Below are 15095 nucleotides of genomic sequence, written 5' to 3'. Positions count from 1 at the left end.
TACTTTCCGCTGCTCATATACGCTTTGCATGCTTGCTTGAATTGTGTGATGATTGCTTGACTTGTCCAAAGATAGCTAAAATCTGCCAAACTATAAAATTGGGAAAAGGTTAAGTTTTTAATTGGTCAAGTAGTCTAATCACCCCCCCTCTAGACATACTTCAAGGTCCTACAGTTGGTAGTGAGTGAATTCTTGTGAAGTGATAAACAATGGATGATTTTTGATATATTGATGCATATAGCTTGTCATATTGTTGTATATTCATGTAAAGTGGATGACATTTTAATATGTTGCTGCATATTGCTTGTCATATCGTGGTATATTGATGTAAAGTGGAAGAAATTTTGATAGTATTGTAGCATATCTCGATGTTTAGCTATGTCAATGGAGGTCAACACCATGTGAACCATATGCGTTTTCTATGGTGCATGTGTTTTGTAATAATATTACGGGATTAATATCTATTTATATGTATGCAACATCAAAGTACGGTCGTTGTATCGCCTATGCATTAGCTATGAATCGCCTACATTCTCATAATTTTTCTTTGAAAAATGATCGTTCAGTTACCTACAAATGTACATATCACTGCCCTACAGTCAATAAGTACATAAATATATGCACTCAGGCCCCATGGGCAATATAGACAATTCACAGCCAAATCTACAATTTCACAGCTGTTTTACCAAACAGCCTCCAGCTTTTCCACAGCAGCATTTTCACATCAGCTTTTCTATAGCAGCTTTTCCACAGCAGCTTCTTCAGAATCTGTAGCTCAACCAAACAGAGCCTAAGAGGGGATGAGGTGTTGCTTAATGGCTTGCTTGCTCAAAAGTGCTTAGTGATATGCTCCAAAGCCCTCAACCACTTTCTCACATCCACATATGTCCCAAACCAAAAGTCAAACTCGGCCATACCGAAACTTTCTATCCGGCGCCACCGAGTTCATATGACATAGCCACTGCCAGAAACCCTAGTCTTTTCGGTCTCACCGATAGGGATCTCGGCCTCACCGAGATGGGATTGTAATCTCTCTGTTACCCTTCGTAACATTTCGGTCAAACCGAGATAAGCGATCGGTCCCACCGAGATTGCAATGCAAACTCGCTATTTCCCTTTCCTAATGTTTCGGTCAAACCGAGATGAGCGAATCGGTCCTACCGAGTTTGCCTGACCAACTCTCTGTGTGTCTTTTTTCAAAATTGGTCTCACCGAGTTTGTGTAATCGGTCTCACCCAGGTTACATTATGCTTTAACCCTAACCATATCGGTCCCACCGAGTTGACATGTCTGTCCCACCGAAATTCCTAATGGTCACATTATTTACTAAATCGGTCTGATCGAGTTTAACGATTCAGTCCCACCGAGTTTGGTAAGTTGTGTGTAATGGTTAGATTTTGTGTGGAGGCTATATATACCCCTCCACCCACTCTTCATTCGTGGAGAGAGCCATCAGAACATGCCTATACTTCCAACATACATTTTCTGAGAGAGAACCACCTGAACTTGTGTTGAGGTCAAGATATTTCATTCCTCCTACATAAATCTTGATCTCTAGCCTTCCCCAAGTTGCTTTCCACTCAAATTTTCTTTCCACCAAATCCAAATCCTGTGAGAGAGAGTTGAGTGTTGGGGAGACTATCATTTGAAGCACAAGAGCAAGGAGTTCATCATCAACACACCATTTGATACTTCTTGGAGAGTGGTGTCTCCTAGATTGGCTAGGTGTCACTTGGGAGCCTCCGTCAAGATTGTGGAGTTGAACCAAGGAGTTTGTAAGGGCAAGGAGATCGCCTACTTTGTGAAGATCTACCCTAGTGAGGAAAGTCCTTCGTGGGCGACGGCCATGGTCGGATAGACAAGGTTGCTTCTTCGTGGACCCTTCGTGGGTGGAGCCCTCCGTGGACTCGCGCAACCTTTACCCTTCGTGGGTAGAAGTCTCCATCAACGTGGATGTACGATAGCACCACCTATCAGAACCACGGATAAAAAATCTTCGTGCCTCCAAAATGCGTTTGCACACTCCAATCCCATCCCTTTACATTCTCGCAATTTGCATGCTTTACTTTCCGCTGCTCATATACTCTAGTCATGCTTGCTTGATATGTATTGTGAATGTTAAACTTGTGCCAAACTCCACTTGAACTTAAAGAAATTAAAAACTGCAACTTTTCTTACTTAGAGGCTATTCACTCCTCCCCCCCTCTAGACACCTCTTCTCGATCCTTTCAGTCGATGCCTTCGGTGAGTCTTCTCACGCCCGCGTCACACATGCCTATACTACCCAACTCTGTGCCGCATGCGCGTTTTGCAACTTGCAACGGCGACCACTCACAGCGTGGCGTGTAGCTCGGCAACGGTGCTTGGCCCACTGAGACGCCCTCTGGCACACACGTGCGTGGTGCGTCTCTCCTTGCCGGCCTACAGTGGCGGCGGCCCTTGACGCGGCCCGCTGCTGGCGACACCGCAGGACAAGGTGTGACCACCATGGCGTGGATCCCCTGCACCAGCCTAGGATGGCTAGTCCCATGTAGGCGGCGGCCCGCTCTCCCGGTGCTCCTGAAGCGGCGTCTTTCGTCCCTGTCTCCTATAACACGGCGATCATTGGCCCGTCTTCACGTGCGGCAGAAGGCGGCAGCGATGGCCTCGAGCATAATGATGGCTCAGCGCGCGACACCCGTCCGGAGATGTCTCTTCCTCATGTGTAGCCAACGGGCAAAGCGGTGGCGGTGGGATCGGTGATTCCCGATCGAGGCGTGCGATTGGGTATAACCGTCGTCCACGAGACCAATTGAGATGAGAAAGCCCGCAGGAGCCGCCAACAGGTAAGCAAAAAGGCCTTGCAACCGCCATGAGATGAGCGGGCCCATATACAGGTAAGCACCATAACAAAATAACAACCAGGCTCATAACCGACTTCACATACCGCGATTCACCAGGAGCTCTCAATTCTTGGGAGCTTAGTATCTTTACTGATTAGGAAAGGAGATGACGTTTTTAAGTAAGATTACGTAGCAATTTTCGTAGGTGTAGCATTTTTGGGCTTTAGGACTCCTTCGTTTGATTAGGCTGCACCAGGCCTGTAGAAACACTTACTATAATAGCCTGGTAAAATTTGCACGCCCCAGGCCTAGCCGCCTAGGTGCCCGGGTGCCTGGGGCCCAGCTCCGCCCTAGACGTCATCCATACAACAGAAAAACGCTAACTATATAAGAATATAAGATGTCTATGAAAATCCATCAGGCAAACTCTGCATGGCTTACGAACAGTTGACTGCATGCTTGTCTCGAAAAAAAGTTGACTGCATGTTGTTTTTTATTTTTTGAAAGGGAGGCAAAAGATTTGCTTCATATATTAAATAAGGAGAGAAGAGTTTGTTACAACACACCCAGAATACGGCATGACAATTATTCTCGCAATAGAAAAGACCCTAACTTCTTTACCTCGGCGGTGATCCAAAGGTTTGCCTCGTTGATGATGGTGTTGAGTAGAGTTGGCGGAGGCGTGCTCTTATGCTGAAACACTCTTGCGCTCTTGACGCTCTGTTGTGCTTTCCCTGTTGACGCTCTTGAAACACTTTTCCGTTTCACCGTTTGAGTTCATGTATTTCTTGTCAAAATAAGGAGTTAATTGCACGGAAGTACCACAATTGGGGCATTGGAAGCAGATTGGTATCAAGTTTGATAATTTTTAAGTGTCAGTACCAAGTATGAGGCTAGCCGTTACAAAAAGGTCTAAACCGCGTATAAACGCGTATTGACGGTGTATCTGACCAGCGAGGCCCGCCTGTCAGGTGCCGACATGGCATGTTTTTTGCTGAAAACCCCCTTGCTTTCTCCCTTTCCTCTGCATAGCAGCGGCATCGGCGGCTAGCAACAACAGCAGCAGAGCAGCGGCAGCGGGATCAGCAGCACCGGCGACCTCGCCGCCGAAGCGTCGCCGGCTGACGACGGCAACAACCCTGCGACGCCCTCTTCTCTTCCCTTTCTCCTCCTTCTGTCCCGGCTCCATGGGCGCCACCAGGAGGTTCCTCTTCCTCTCCATCCTCACCTCGCGTCACCGCCGTCCGCCGCCGATTCCCACCGCCACGATCCACCCCCGGCTTCCCTGAGCTCGGATTCGAGCTCCCCAGTGAGCCCTCCTCCATTCCCCTCTCTTTTTCCTCTTTTCTCGCTGCCGCAGCTCCCGCTCGTGTCCTCGTCATTGGCGTCAAGCAGGAGAAAGCCGGCGGGGATGGGTCGGCGTGGAGGGGCCAGCGACGGATGGGCACACGGGCACCGGAGGAAACGGGCAACAGAGGGAGGCGGCGGTCGCAGGGGAGCTCAGGGCTGGCGACGGAGGGAGCCAGCGACGACAGTGGATGCGTCGTGGGGGGCGGCGTCGTTGTCTCAAGACGGCGGCGGCGATGAATCGTAGCCCTCTTTGTTTCGATTGGATCTAAATGGGGATGGGGATGGGAGGGCATTTAAAGCAAGGGGGTTTTCAGCAAAAAAAAACATGCCACATCAGCACCTGACAGGCGGGCCCCGCCGGTCAGATACACCGTCAATACGCGTTTATACACGATTTAGACCTTTTTGTAATGGTTAGCCCCAGACTTGGTACCGACACGTAAAAATTATCAAACTTGGTACCAATCTGCTTCCAATGCCCCAATTGTGATACTTCTGTACAATTAACTCCAAAATAAGCATATGAGATCCTCTCAAGTCTGAACTTAAGGACAGCCACATGTTCTTTTTCCAAGTAAAGTAGGAGGGCTGGGGATAACTAAAGGCCAGCGATCTGCGCCGGCGCACCGGCCCAACAGTTGGGCCGGTCGAGCCCGAACCGTCCGATACGGTCAGCGCCAACCGTCAGATCTGCGCGCAAAGTGGGTACCTAATGAACCGTTGCAGCAAAAAATGGTATGTTATGTTGCAACCGTGCTAAAGACGCGCCACAACGGGGAAAACGTCTGTTCGTCCCCAACCCGCGGCGGCGGCTCCCCAACCCGCGGCGGCGGTGGCCGGATCCGCCGGTTTTTTGTTCCCCACGACCTAATAACCTCGAGGAGGGGCTCCCTCATCTATCAAGACGCCCTGTGCTTGCTTCAACCATGTCGTACATCCGCAACGACCTCCTTGCCGCCATGGATTTGGGCTCGAGCTCCGCTGCCGTTCATGGCCGAAGCCCACCGAGGAGGGAAGACCCTGGTAGTAGTGGACCGGTGCTGCAACGGTACTACAACCCTGGTGTGGTCTTCCAAGATGCAGCACGGCATGGCCGGGATGAATTTGATCTGGTATGAAATTCAATTGCAAACCCTAGATCATTTTGTTCACAAAATTTTTTTTGCAACCTTTGATGATCATGAGATTGAAAAGAGATGTTGCCAACATGCTTGTGTTTGTTTTTTGTGTAATATTGCTAATATGTTCTCAATTAATGCTAGTAAGATGTTTCTTCCTGCTGGATGTTGATAAAATGTTACAAGCATGTGTTGCATTTGCTTCATGCTACTTGCTGGATGTTGCATGCTGCATCCTAAAATGCTGCATGCAGGAATTGTTTTTCGGTTATGATTGCCATGCTGCGTCCACTTTTTTTGTTCGTGCTTTTTACGTATTTTTTCACGCAGCAAAAAAAATGACTTGGTTGCTGATTTTGTTGCAGAATGTTGCTGTTGAGCCATCAATTTTCCTTGACGATGATATGCAAAATGTTGCACATGAAGAAGAAGAAGAAGAAGAAGGCATTGATCTGAATGAAACTCCGCGAAATGTTAGTGACGATTCGTTTCAGCTGAACACCGATGGTGTAGCTCCAAATCAAGGCAATGCTCGTGTGGCTAGTGACAATGCCAATGGAAATGCTGCAACGCTTGTTGACGAACCGGATGAAGATATATCATCACAGCCAGTTGTCCCTTTTGTTGGAATGGTTTTTGACAATGTTGAAGAAGCTTAGCGTGTTTACAATGAATATGCCTCGAAGATGGGCTTTGGAACTCGCATTGTGACGTCAAAGTATAGTAGGAAAAATAGCTCGGATAAGAAGCGCATTCTAATCTATAGAGTTTTTGAGTGCATACACTCACGGAAAAATCCTTCGAAGAGTGTTGGTGATAGCATTTCTGAAGGGGCTGCAACAAATGAGTGTGATGATGTTGATATGAGCTATGCTAGTAACAAAAAATCTCCAAGCAAACAAGCTGGCATCTATATGGATGTGAGCGACAAGAGGAAAAGAAATCGGTTGGAGCGGTATGATTGCAAGGCTCATATGGGTGTTAACCTCAAAGACGGTAGCTGGGTTGTGACAATTTTTGAGGCCGATCACACACACCAGTTGATGTTGCAAAGGGGGCGTCGGAGATTTTGCCGCTCTCACAGAAAGATCCCGGATGCAGACATGCAGTACATCACTTCACTGCACTATCGCAACATATCTACGGCTAATATGATGGGCTTGCTTGGAGATGCACGGTGTTGCGATCCAAGGAGTTTGCCGTATGTGAAGACTGATGTGACAAATGCAAGAGCAAAGTTGCGAAGGGGCCTATCGGAACGTGATTTGGAGCTGACAATCGAGTACTTTGAGAGAAGACAAGTGGAGAATCCAAACTTCTTTTTCTCGAAGCTAGAAGAAGATGGAGCTGTTAGGGCGCTTTTCTGGGTTGATGGGAGAACAAGGGCCTTGTATCCAAAGTACAAAGATTGTGTGTTTTTCGACACCACATTCTGCACAAATCGCTACAACTTGCCCTTTGCTCCAATTGTTGGCATTAACAACCACACACACACTGTTTGCTTGGGGTGTGCTTTGTTGCCTGATGAGACCATTGAAACTTTCAAGTGGGTCTTCCAGCAATGGATGTTGGCAATGAATAATGAGCATCCGTTGAACATTATGACTGATCAAGACCAGGCAATGGCTACAGCCATCTCAATGGTATTCCCACATTCAACACACAGATGTTGCAAGTGGCACGTCTTCCGGGTTGCAAGAACAAAACTAGGGAGGATGCTGGGCAAGGATGAGCCTTTTGCAGAAGCATTCTATGGTTGCATTAATGGTTCAGACACCGTTGAGGAGTTTGAAGAACGGTGGAAGCAGATGGTCGAGGTGTTTGGTGTGGCTGATAAGAAACACCTCAAAAACATGTGGAACAGCAGGGAGACGTGGGCTCCTGTGTACTTTAGGAATAAGTTCTTCCCATTCACAGGAACAACTGGGCGCTCCGAGGGCCTGAATTCCTACTTCAAGACATTAAATCACCATGGAGACTCGGTTTGGACCTTTCTGCAGCAGTTTGAGCTTTGCCAGGAGCTGATGCTTGATCGTGAAGACAATGCGGGCTTCATCAATGAAGCGACGAGGCCACCACTCTGGGGCAAGTAAGTCCAAAAAAGTCATGTAGCATTTTTTTTAGTTTCCCAGTACAGTTTGGATGCAGCATTTGAATGAAACATATGTAGCAATTCTTATTGATGTTGGAAGCTTTTTTGTTTGCAGTTACAACATTGAGAAGCAGGCTGCTGATTTCTATACCAGAGAGGTATTTTTCAAGTTTCAGAAACTATTGGCTAAATCAACAGGCTATGGGTTGCAATACCAGCTGCAAGGGAATGTCGGCTGGTTTCGTCTTGTTGCAAATGATGGCATGAACCCTAAAGTGTACACGGTGCGTGTTGCCCCTGATGATCAGACATACATGTGCAGTTGCAACATGTTTGAGATGTGTGGGCTGATCTGCCCACATATCATCCGTGTCATGGTGCACCTGAACGTGCAAGCGATACCTGCGAATTACATGCTTCCAAGATGGTCTAAGAGAGCAACCGACCTTGCACCTGAACCAGGCGATGGGCATAGAGCTATGCATTTCGGCGTCCCCACAACAAACACCCTAAAGTTTAACTCTCTCTGCCGGAAGTTTGGGAAACTCGCTTCTGATGCATGCTTCAATGATGAAGCTTATAGTTTTGTCTCTGGGCTAATTGATCAGGGCAGTGTTGGGGTTGCTGAAATAAAAGCTAGAGCGATCGATGAAGTTGCACGAGGCGAAGAAGCCCAAGGTCATGCAGCAAATGAACAACTCTCAGGGGGTCCCAGTACAGGGCAGCAGGATAAACCCCCCGTAGGACTACGAAACCCACCAAAGTCAGCAAAGAAGGGGAGGCCAAAAGAAAAAGAGAAGCGAAGGAAGCCACTAATTGAGCTTCGAGAAGATGAAATGAAGAAGAAAGCAAAGAAGGACGCAGCGAAAACGAAGAAAGCTCCAAAGCCAATGGAAAAGAAGACTCCATGCAAATATTGTGAAGATGAGGATCACAACGTGAAGAACTGCCAACTCCTTGCCGCTTTTCTTGCTGCGAGTGCGAGCGCGAAAGCTCCAGGTGTCGGGCCAATCCTTACACTTTAGGATGTTCCGTGAGGGGAACAATGATGAATTACCTTGTAACACCCCATGTCTTATGATAAAAAGTTGTGTTGACTAGTTGTGAATGTTTGTGTTTTGGGATTGCAACATACTACTACATGTGTGGTTTCAAAATGCAGAATGTTGATTTTTGAATTATGATGGTGCCAACTTATAAGTTTTTTTTAAAAATAGTACTCAATGGTTGAATATCCTTGAAAACATGTTTAGAATCTCTGTGAAAAAGCATGATTGCAACATTTTAAAAACATGGTTGAAGCTTCTGTAAACATGGTTGAAGCTTGTAGGAAACATGGTTCAAGCTTTTGGAAAACATGGTTGAATCTTTTTGAAAAATAATGGTTGAAGCTTTTGGAAAACATGGTTGACGCTTTTTCAAGCAATGGTTGAAGCTTTATTAAACATGGTTGAAGCAAAAAAAATGGTTGAAAGATTTTGGAAAAAATGGTTGAAGCTTTTTCAAGCAATGGTTGAAGCCATTTTTAAACATGGTTGAAGCAAAAAAATAATGGTTGAAGCTTTTTTAAACAATGGTTGAAGCTTTTGGAAACATGGTTGAAAGCTTTTTCAAACAATGGTTGAAGCTTTTTTAAACATGGTTGAAGCAAAATAACAAGTTTGAAAAAGGAAAAAGCCTTGAATGATTTAAAGTGTTGGTTTTGCTATGCAGCAAGAGTTTGGAAAGGAAGCTTATTTACATTATGCTTCCAGCAAAAAAATCACAGGGGATGTAGCAAAAAAATCACAGGTAAAAATGTAGATTTTTGCCATGCAACAAATCTAACAGAAGGTTGTAGCTATTTTTTGTAAGCTTCCAACAATTTGACTGTGACAATGCAGCATCCACATATTGTTTTCATGAAAAAAGGTTTCGAGGGGAAAAATTGCACAGAGATTCCCTTGAAACTTCTATGGATGAAGCTCATAACCAGCAAAACAATAAACGGGTGTCAATGCATGATCATGTTGGCAAAGCAGAAGATCACATCCATTAAAGAACGGGAGAAGTGCTTCATCCAAAAGAGATCAAGTTATCATCGGTTTACATACCAAAAAAAGAACACATATGTTTACCGAAGGTATCATTAGGGTACATACGAACGCGCACTACTCTAATACTATCAGAACGCTGCCACCTCAGACATGATTCTAGACCTAACGAAAGAAAACGAGCTTGATCGTCTTGAACCCTCCCGCAAATTAAGCCGCCAACTCTTCCTTGAATGCCCGCTCCATTGGGGCATTGTTCATTGGGTGAGTGCAAAGGTTGTGCACCACATCCATGCGGTATCGCGCCACGTCTTCCTGTAAAAATGAATGAAAAAAATTAAGCAAGTATGATACTAATTATTCTTGTGTTGCATGAGTATTGAAAAAAAGGAAAGTAGATTGCAACAAAATACAAAAGAAATTACCTGATTGAACTCTTTCATTGACTTCCCATCAAAGTTCTCCACATATTTGAGCCCGAAAAAGCCACAATCACATCTGTGAGATTAAAAAAAATTCTCCTTCATATTTCCGATGCATAGTTGAAACAAGCAAGAATGTTGAAATGGAACACATGATTGAAGCAAAATTCAAAAAGAAAACTCACAGGTTATCTTGCTTTGGGTAATCCTCTAGGTCAACACGGGCGAAGGATCCAACATCGACATTGAATTGGCTGTACTCTTGTGCGAGGGCTGCAAAGTTTGTGATCTACCACCAAGAAACACGCACAAAAGTTTGAAAATAAAAGGATAAGGTGTGTGAAAGATGACAACATGGCATTTATGTAGATGAAGCAAAATTCAAACAGAAATTTTAAAAATAGAGAGCATGAGCCTACCAGGTTATTTGCTTGCTTCTTCAAAGGAGATTGTTTTCCTTTTGAATGGATTGAGTCAAATACATTCCACTGCTTGTATAGCAAGTTTGCGCAAACAATTATCCAGTGCTTATCATGAACAATTGTGAAAAAAAGCTGGAAAGCACAAAAAGAAAGGCAAAAGGGGGACTCAGACACATGTAACTGATGTGCAAAAAAGCTTCCAACATCAATTAGAGTTGCTACATGTGTTTCAAACAGATGTTGTCAACATCAATAATAATTGCTACATATGTTTCGAAAGAAATGCTACATCATTGGATCATATTTTCAAAGTATTTGTGGTGCGAAACAAAAGTAGGCTCTCTGGAAACTTACGAGGTCATATTTATTCGCCTTGAACTTTGTCACAGCCCTTTCAAGCTCGGGTATGAGTTTTGCTGGTTGGAAGGTTGTTGGGTCTTGTTTTAGTAGCATCTACTTGAAGGATACAACAAAATGGTTAGTGTGTGTTGCAACAAAAAATGTGAAGAAAAAAGGAATGAAGCATTGCTTGTTTCTGCAAAAACTTACCCCCGCGTGGACTGAGAACATGTATTTCTTCCGATTCGTACCACTTGCTGCACGGGATGTCATGTTGTTCATCTCGATACATAGGGACATAACCTCATCATTCATATCCCCACGAGGCTTGAAGCATACCAGGAATTTCTTGTATCCAATGTAAAATCCACCCATCTTGATGAAAGGTGTCCTGTTACCATAGATGCAACCAAATGAATCATTTGTTTCGAGCAGAAAAAAAATAAAAAACAGAAAGCAACAAGAGATAGGGCTTAGGTAGCTCACACTTGTTCATTGGCATGTGATCTCCTCAATGGTTTCCCATGCTTTACATACTTCTCATACATGGCTGCAGCTGCATCAACCTTTTGCTTCTTTGCCTTGGTATTTTTTACCGCTGGAACTTTGGCCATCCTCTTCTTCCTAGTGTTCTTGTCATGTGTGCTAGGGCCACTGCTTGCCTCAACAAAATGCTCTTATGTAGCGACCATATTAGGAGCTGCAGCAAGCAACAAAAAATGGATGAGTTTTGCAAGGGATTGTACAAAAAGAGAATTTGATGCAATCACACATATGTAGCGAAAAAAATGACATGGAGAAAAACAAAAAGAAATGATGCAGGAGGAAGGAAGCATACTTGGGCTGTCATCATCGTCTGAAACAGGGAACACGGGGATGTTTTCAAAAATGGGGCTGACTGTGCTTTTCTTGGTTATAGGCTCATCCGTGCAATGCATCATCTCGTAGTCTTCGGAGCCCTTTGGGAACAACTCACAGGATGGTTCGTCGTCCCAAATGCCAGCTGTCGCACTCCTGGGTGCATCATAGAAGAGTGGGGGGCTGTGAGGTGAGACGTTCCCTTCCATCTCGAAACTCACTCGTTGTTGCTCACGAGTTTCAGCAGCCTCGGTTGCTACTTGTTGCTTCAATCCGGTGACTTCATCCTTGTTAATGCTAGGTGTTGTACCTTCAGCTTGAGCTTGAGCACCAATGCCATCATTTGCAGCTTTAGCATCATTCTCTTTTCCGCGACATTCGTCCATGATAGGTGCTTCGAAGGAGAAGTTGGGCTCACTGGTAGCTGTGACGGCGTCTCCAACATCGCGAAGGAGGGCAGCCATCCGGCTGCACTGCAATCCCTTTAAACACTGTCCAAACTTGCCTACAACATCATCCACCTCCGCTGCAAAAAAACCCTTGTGCTTGTCGTAAAGCATTTGAAACTGAGTTGGTACCTACAACAAGCCAATTATTGTACATTTTAGTCACATGTGTGGATGTAAAAAAACACAAAATGTGGGTGTGGCACATTAGAGGTATGGATGGAGCAAGAAAACAAGTAGGTATGCTACTGTGTTACTATGTATCAGATAAAGAGTGTGATTGTAGCAAATTACTGTCATGTATGTAGGTAGCAGATTTATGATATGGATGTAGCAAAACTATAACATGGATGAAGCAAAAACAGAAGGTAGTTGTAGCACACTAGACACATGGATGTAGCAAAAAAAGCCTAGTAGGTATGAACTTAAACCACATATGAAGCAAAAACAGAACATGGTTGTAGCACATCAAAATGAAGGATGCAGCAAAATAAATATACACTTGCAACTTGATATAACAAAAATAATGTGAAGCCTAAACAGGAAATGAAAATGTACCCTTAGATCTTGCATGCTAGGGAATGATTGCTGCAGCCACTCGTTTAGCGATGATGATAGGTGTGGTTCAGCATCAACATTTTGTTGAGCCTCATTTGATTGAGAGTTCTTTGCTTGATTTTCAGCACCTTGAACTTGGCTTCCTTGGCCACTAATTCCTTGGCCACTAGGTGCTTCAGCACCACCTCCCTGCCCACTAGCTGCTTCAGCACCAACTTCCTGTCCCACAAGTTGTGCTGCATAGGGGGTGTTGCACAAACTCCGGATCTAGGAAAACAAAACATGAGTGGCGGAAATAAGAAGGCTGCCATAAACTAATTGGAAAAGCAAAGATTGCTACATGCAAAATCAGCGAGCAAAAAAACAGGGGGGTGTTAATACTCCATTGACAAAGGAAAATACATAGGCGGGATGTAGCAAAATTACATGGGTGTGTTTCCCGTAGAAAGGTTGGATAAGAGTGAGCTTGTTCTTGTCAACTTTATCCAGCCACTCAAAATCCTTTTGGCAAACAAAACGTATCCTCGGCACGGAATAATCAATAGCATGCTCATTTGGGAGGCCAGCCGGGATATCAACATGATCCATGTATATGATCTGCATGGGATGGAAAAAGGACATTAGCCAACAAAAAACATAAAAGTCATGAAGGTTTCATGCAGCAAAGGAAAAAAGATGGAGGTATTTCATAATGTTGCATTGCATACCGCTAACATGGGGAGGCATGAAGCAATCTGGAACTCTTTTTCTGCGTTTGCTTGCATCCTCTTCTTCTCTTGAAAGACTCCAACCTCCTCCATCGCTCGTGCCAACAAGTGCTCATCCCAAGCGAACTCATGCACCAAAGACATATCTTCCAAGGAAGCAAGATACTCAAGGTTCACCATATTGCCCGTGCCTGGGCACAAAACTGTTGCCAACGCAAGGAGTGCCCAAGTCCTATTTATCATATCCACGTCCTCCTCACTGCAACTAGTGAGCAACTTGACAACATGGGCGATTGGAGCCCTGTTCCCCTCCTTGTAAATGTTGCGAAGATCATGTTCATCACTCTTCTTTAGAATCTTCACGGGTCTATCACCGGATGGCACGTTGAAAATCCTTTTCACCATAAGCTTGCTGAAGATGATAGATTTGTTCTTGTGTTTGAACTCAGAGAGTACGTGATTCGTGTTCATCGCAACAAACTCAATGAGCTCATGGGGCACCTTGAAAGACCGGATGTCCAACAAGTCTCCAAACGGTCCCTCCCTTATGATTCTCTGTTTTTCCGGTGATATTTGCTTCCCAATCTGAGCCAGCCTTTTTGAGTTAAACCTTGACTTAAAGCCACATAGATTGCCTTTCTTCTTCTTCTTAATCTTCTTCTTAGCCTTCTTACTCCCCTCATTCTCACCAGAGTTACCTGCAACATCTACAAAAAAGGAAAAAACACAAAGTCAATAAAACCATAAAACCATACCATCAGAAGCTAGGAAGAAACATACATGAACACCTAAAAAATTCTGACAAACGTATGAATTCAGGAATGTTGGGTTGCGCAGCAGAACGAGTAGTGATTCATTGGCAAAAAATATATATAGTGCATATCAGACCAAAGCACAAAATAAGACCAAAGTTATAGGGAGAACAAAAATAAGACCAGACAAAATAATGTACTTATATTTCTAGTGTTCTACTAGTGCAGTGGCACGGGGATTTTTCTTCTGGCCAACCACTGGGTAGGGCCTAAGCAAAACATCTAAGAACTTTTTGGCCAGGGGTTGGTTCAGATTTTTTATTGTTTCCACAAGTCTGTTTCCAGAGTCATACCCAAATCCACCAATCTAATGAATCTTTTAGTAGTTGCTCGTATGACTGAAACAAGAATTAGCAATACTACACTGTGGACAAGCAAAAGCTACGACAGTTCTACGCCGGCACCAGATCAGATCGGCAACCATGATTCACCGCCGCGCCAACTCCCTCTGCCCGCGGGAACCCCACCCCGGCCCCTGCCTCTGTCCGCGCGAACGCCACCCCGACTCCTCCCTGAAGCCGCGGGAACGCCACCCCGCCGCCTCCCTCGACCGCGGAAACGCCATCCTCGTCCGCGCCGGTGCCGGCGGCGGCCCGCGGCTAGCGACGCCCTAACCCTAAATCCAACGGGGGAGGGGGGAGAAACAACGAAAATGGAAAGGGGAAAGCATTTGGGCTCGAGTTACCATCGGGGGGAGCCATAGATGGCCGGAGAATGGAGATCCGCCCTGGGCCGCCGCCGCCGCCGACGCCGTCGCCCTGCGCGAACAAGCACGTCGCCCGCGCTCGCCCTGCTCGAAACGAAGGATAGATCGGATGCAGCAAAAATGACTTTGGAAGGGATAACTACGAGCGCGTTAAAAAAAAAACGATAACACGTGGCGCAACGGTGTCCTTGGATCAAAAAGAGATCGTACGCACGGGGCGCGACCGGCGCAACGGTTCGGCCGGCGCACCGGCCACAAACACTTCCCATAACTAAAGTACAATGCTGGTATTTTTACAAACCACAACAGTGTGGCGAATTCAATAACGCGGTTCTTTTCCAAAAAAAAAAAAAACAGTGAGCTCATTGGTTTCGGCGGAGCAACCGTGGTAGGCGCCGCTGCAACTTCTG

General features: G+C 45.3%; 1 protein-coding gene across 1 annotated transcript; it reads right to left on the bottom strand.

The window, feature by feature from the left end:
- Window positions 1-9625: 9625 nt before the first annotated feature.
- Window positions 9626-14544, bottom strand: LOC123139351 (uncharacterized). Its single transcript, XM_044559161.1, has 12 exons — window positions 14475-14544; window positions 13168-13874; window positions 12887-13057; window positions 12461-12727; window positions 11437-12034; window positions 11085-11274; window positions 10809-10989; window positions 10614-10712; window positions 10257-10391; window positions 10023-10126; window positions 9841-9913; window positions 9626-9730 (listed from the first exon to the last, which is right to left on the bottom strand). The coding sequence occupies exons 1-12, from the start codon at window positions 14542-14544 to the stop codon at window positions 9626-9628; spliced, it is 2700 nt and encodes an 899-aa protein (XP_044415096.1).
- Between the last annotated feature and the right edge of the window lie 551 nt (window positions 14545-15095).

The sequence above is a fragment of the Triticum aestivum genome, chromosome 6B, assembly GCF_018294505.1.
Source record: "Triticum aestivum cultivar Chinese Spring chromosome 6B, IWGSC CS RefSeq v2.1, whole genome shotgun sequence".
Classification (NCBI taxonomy): Eukaryota; Viridiplantae; Streptophyta; class Magnoliopsida; order Poales; family Poaceae; genus Triticum; species Triticum aestivum.
This window is presented reverse-complemented; position numbering and strand designations above follow the sequence as displayed.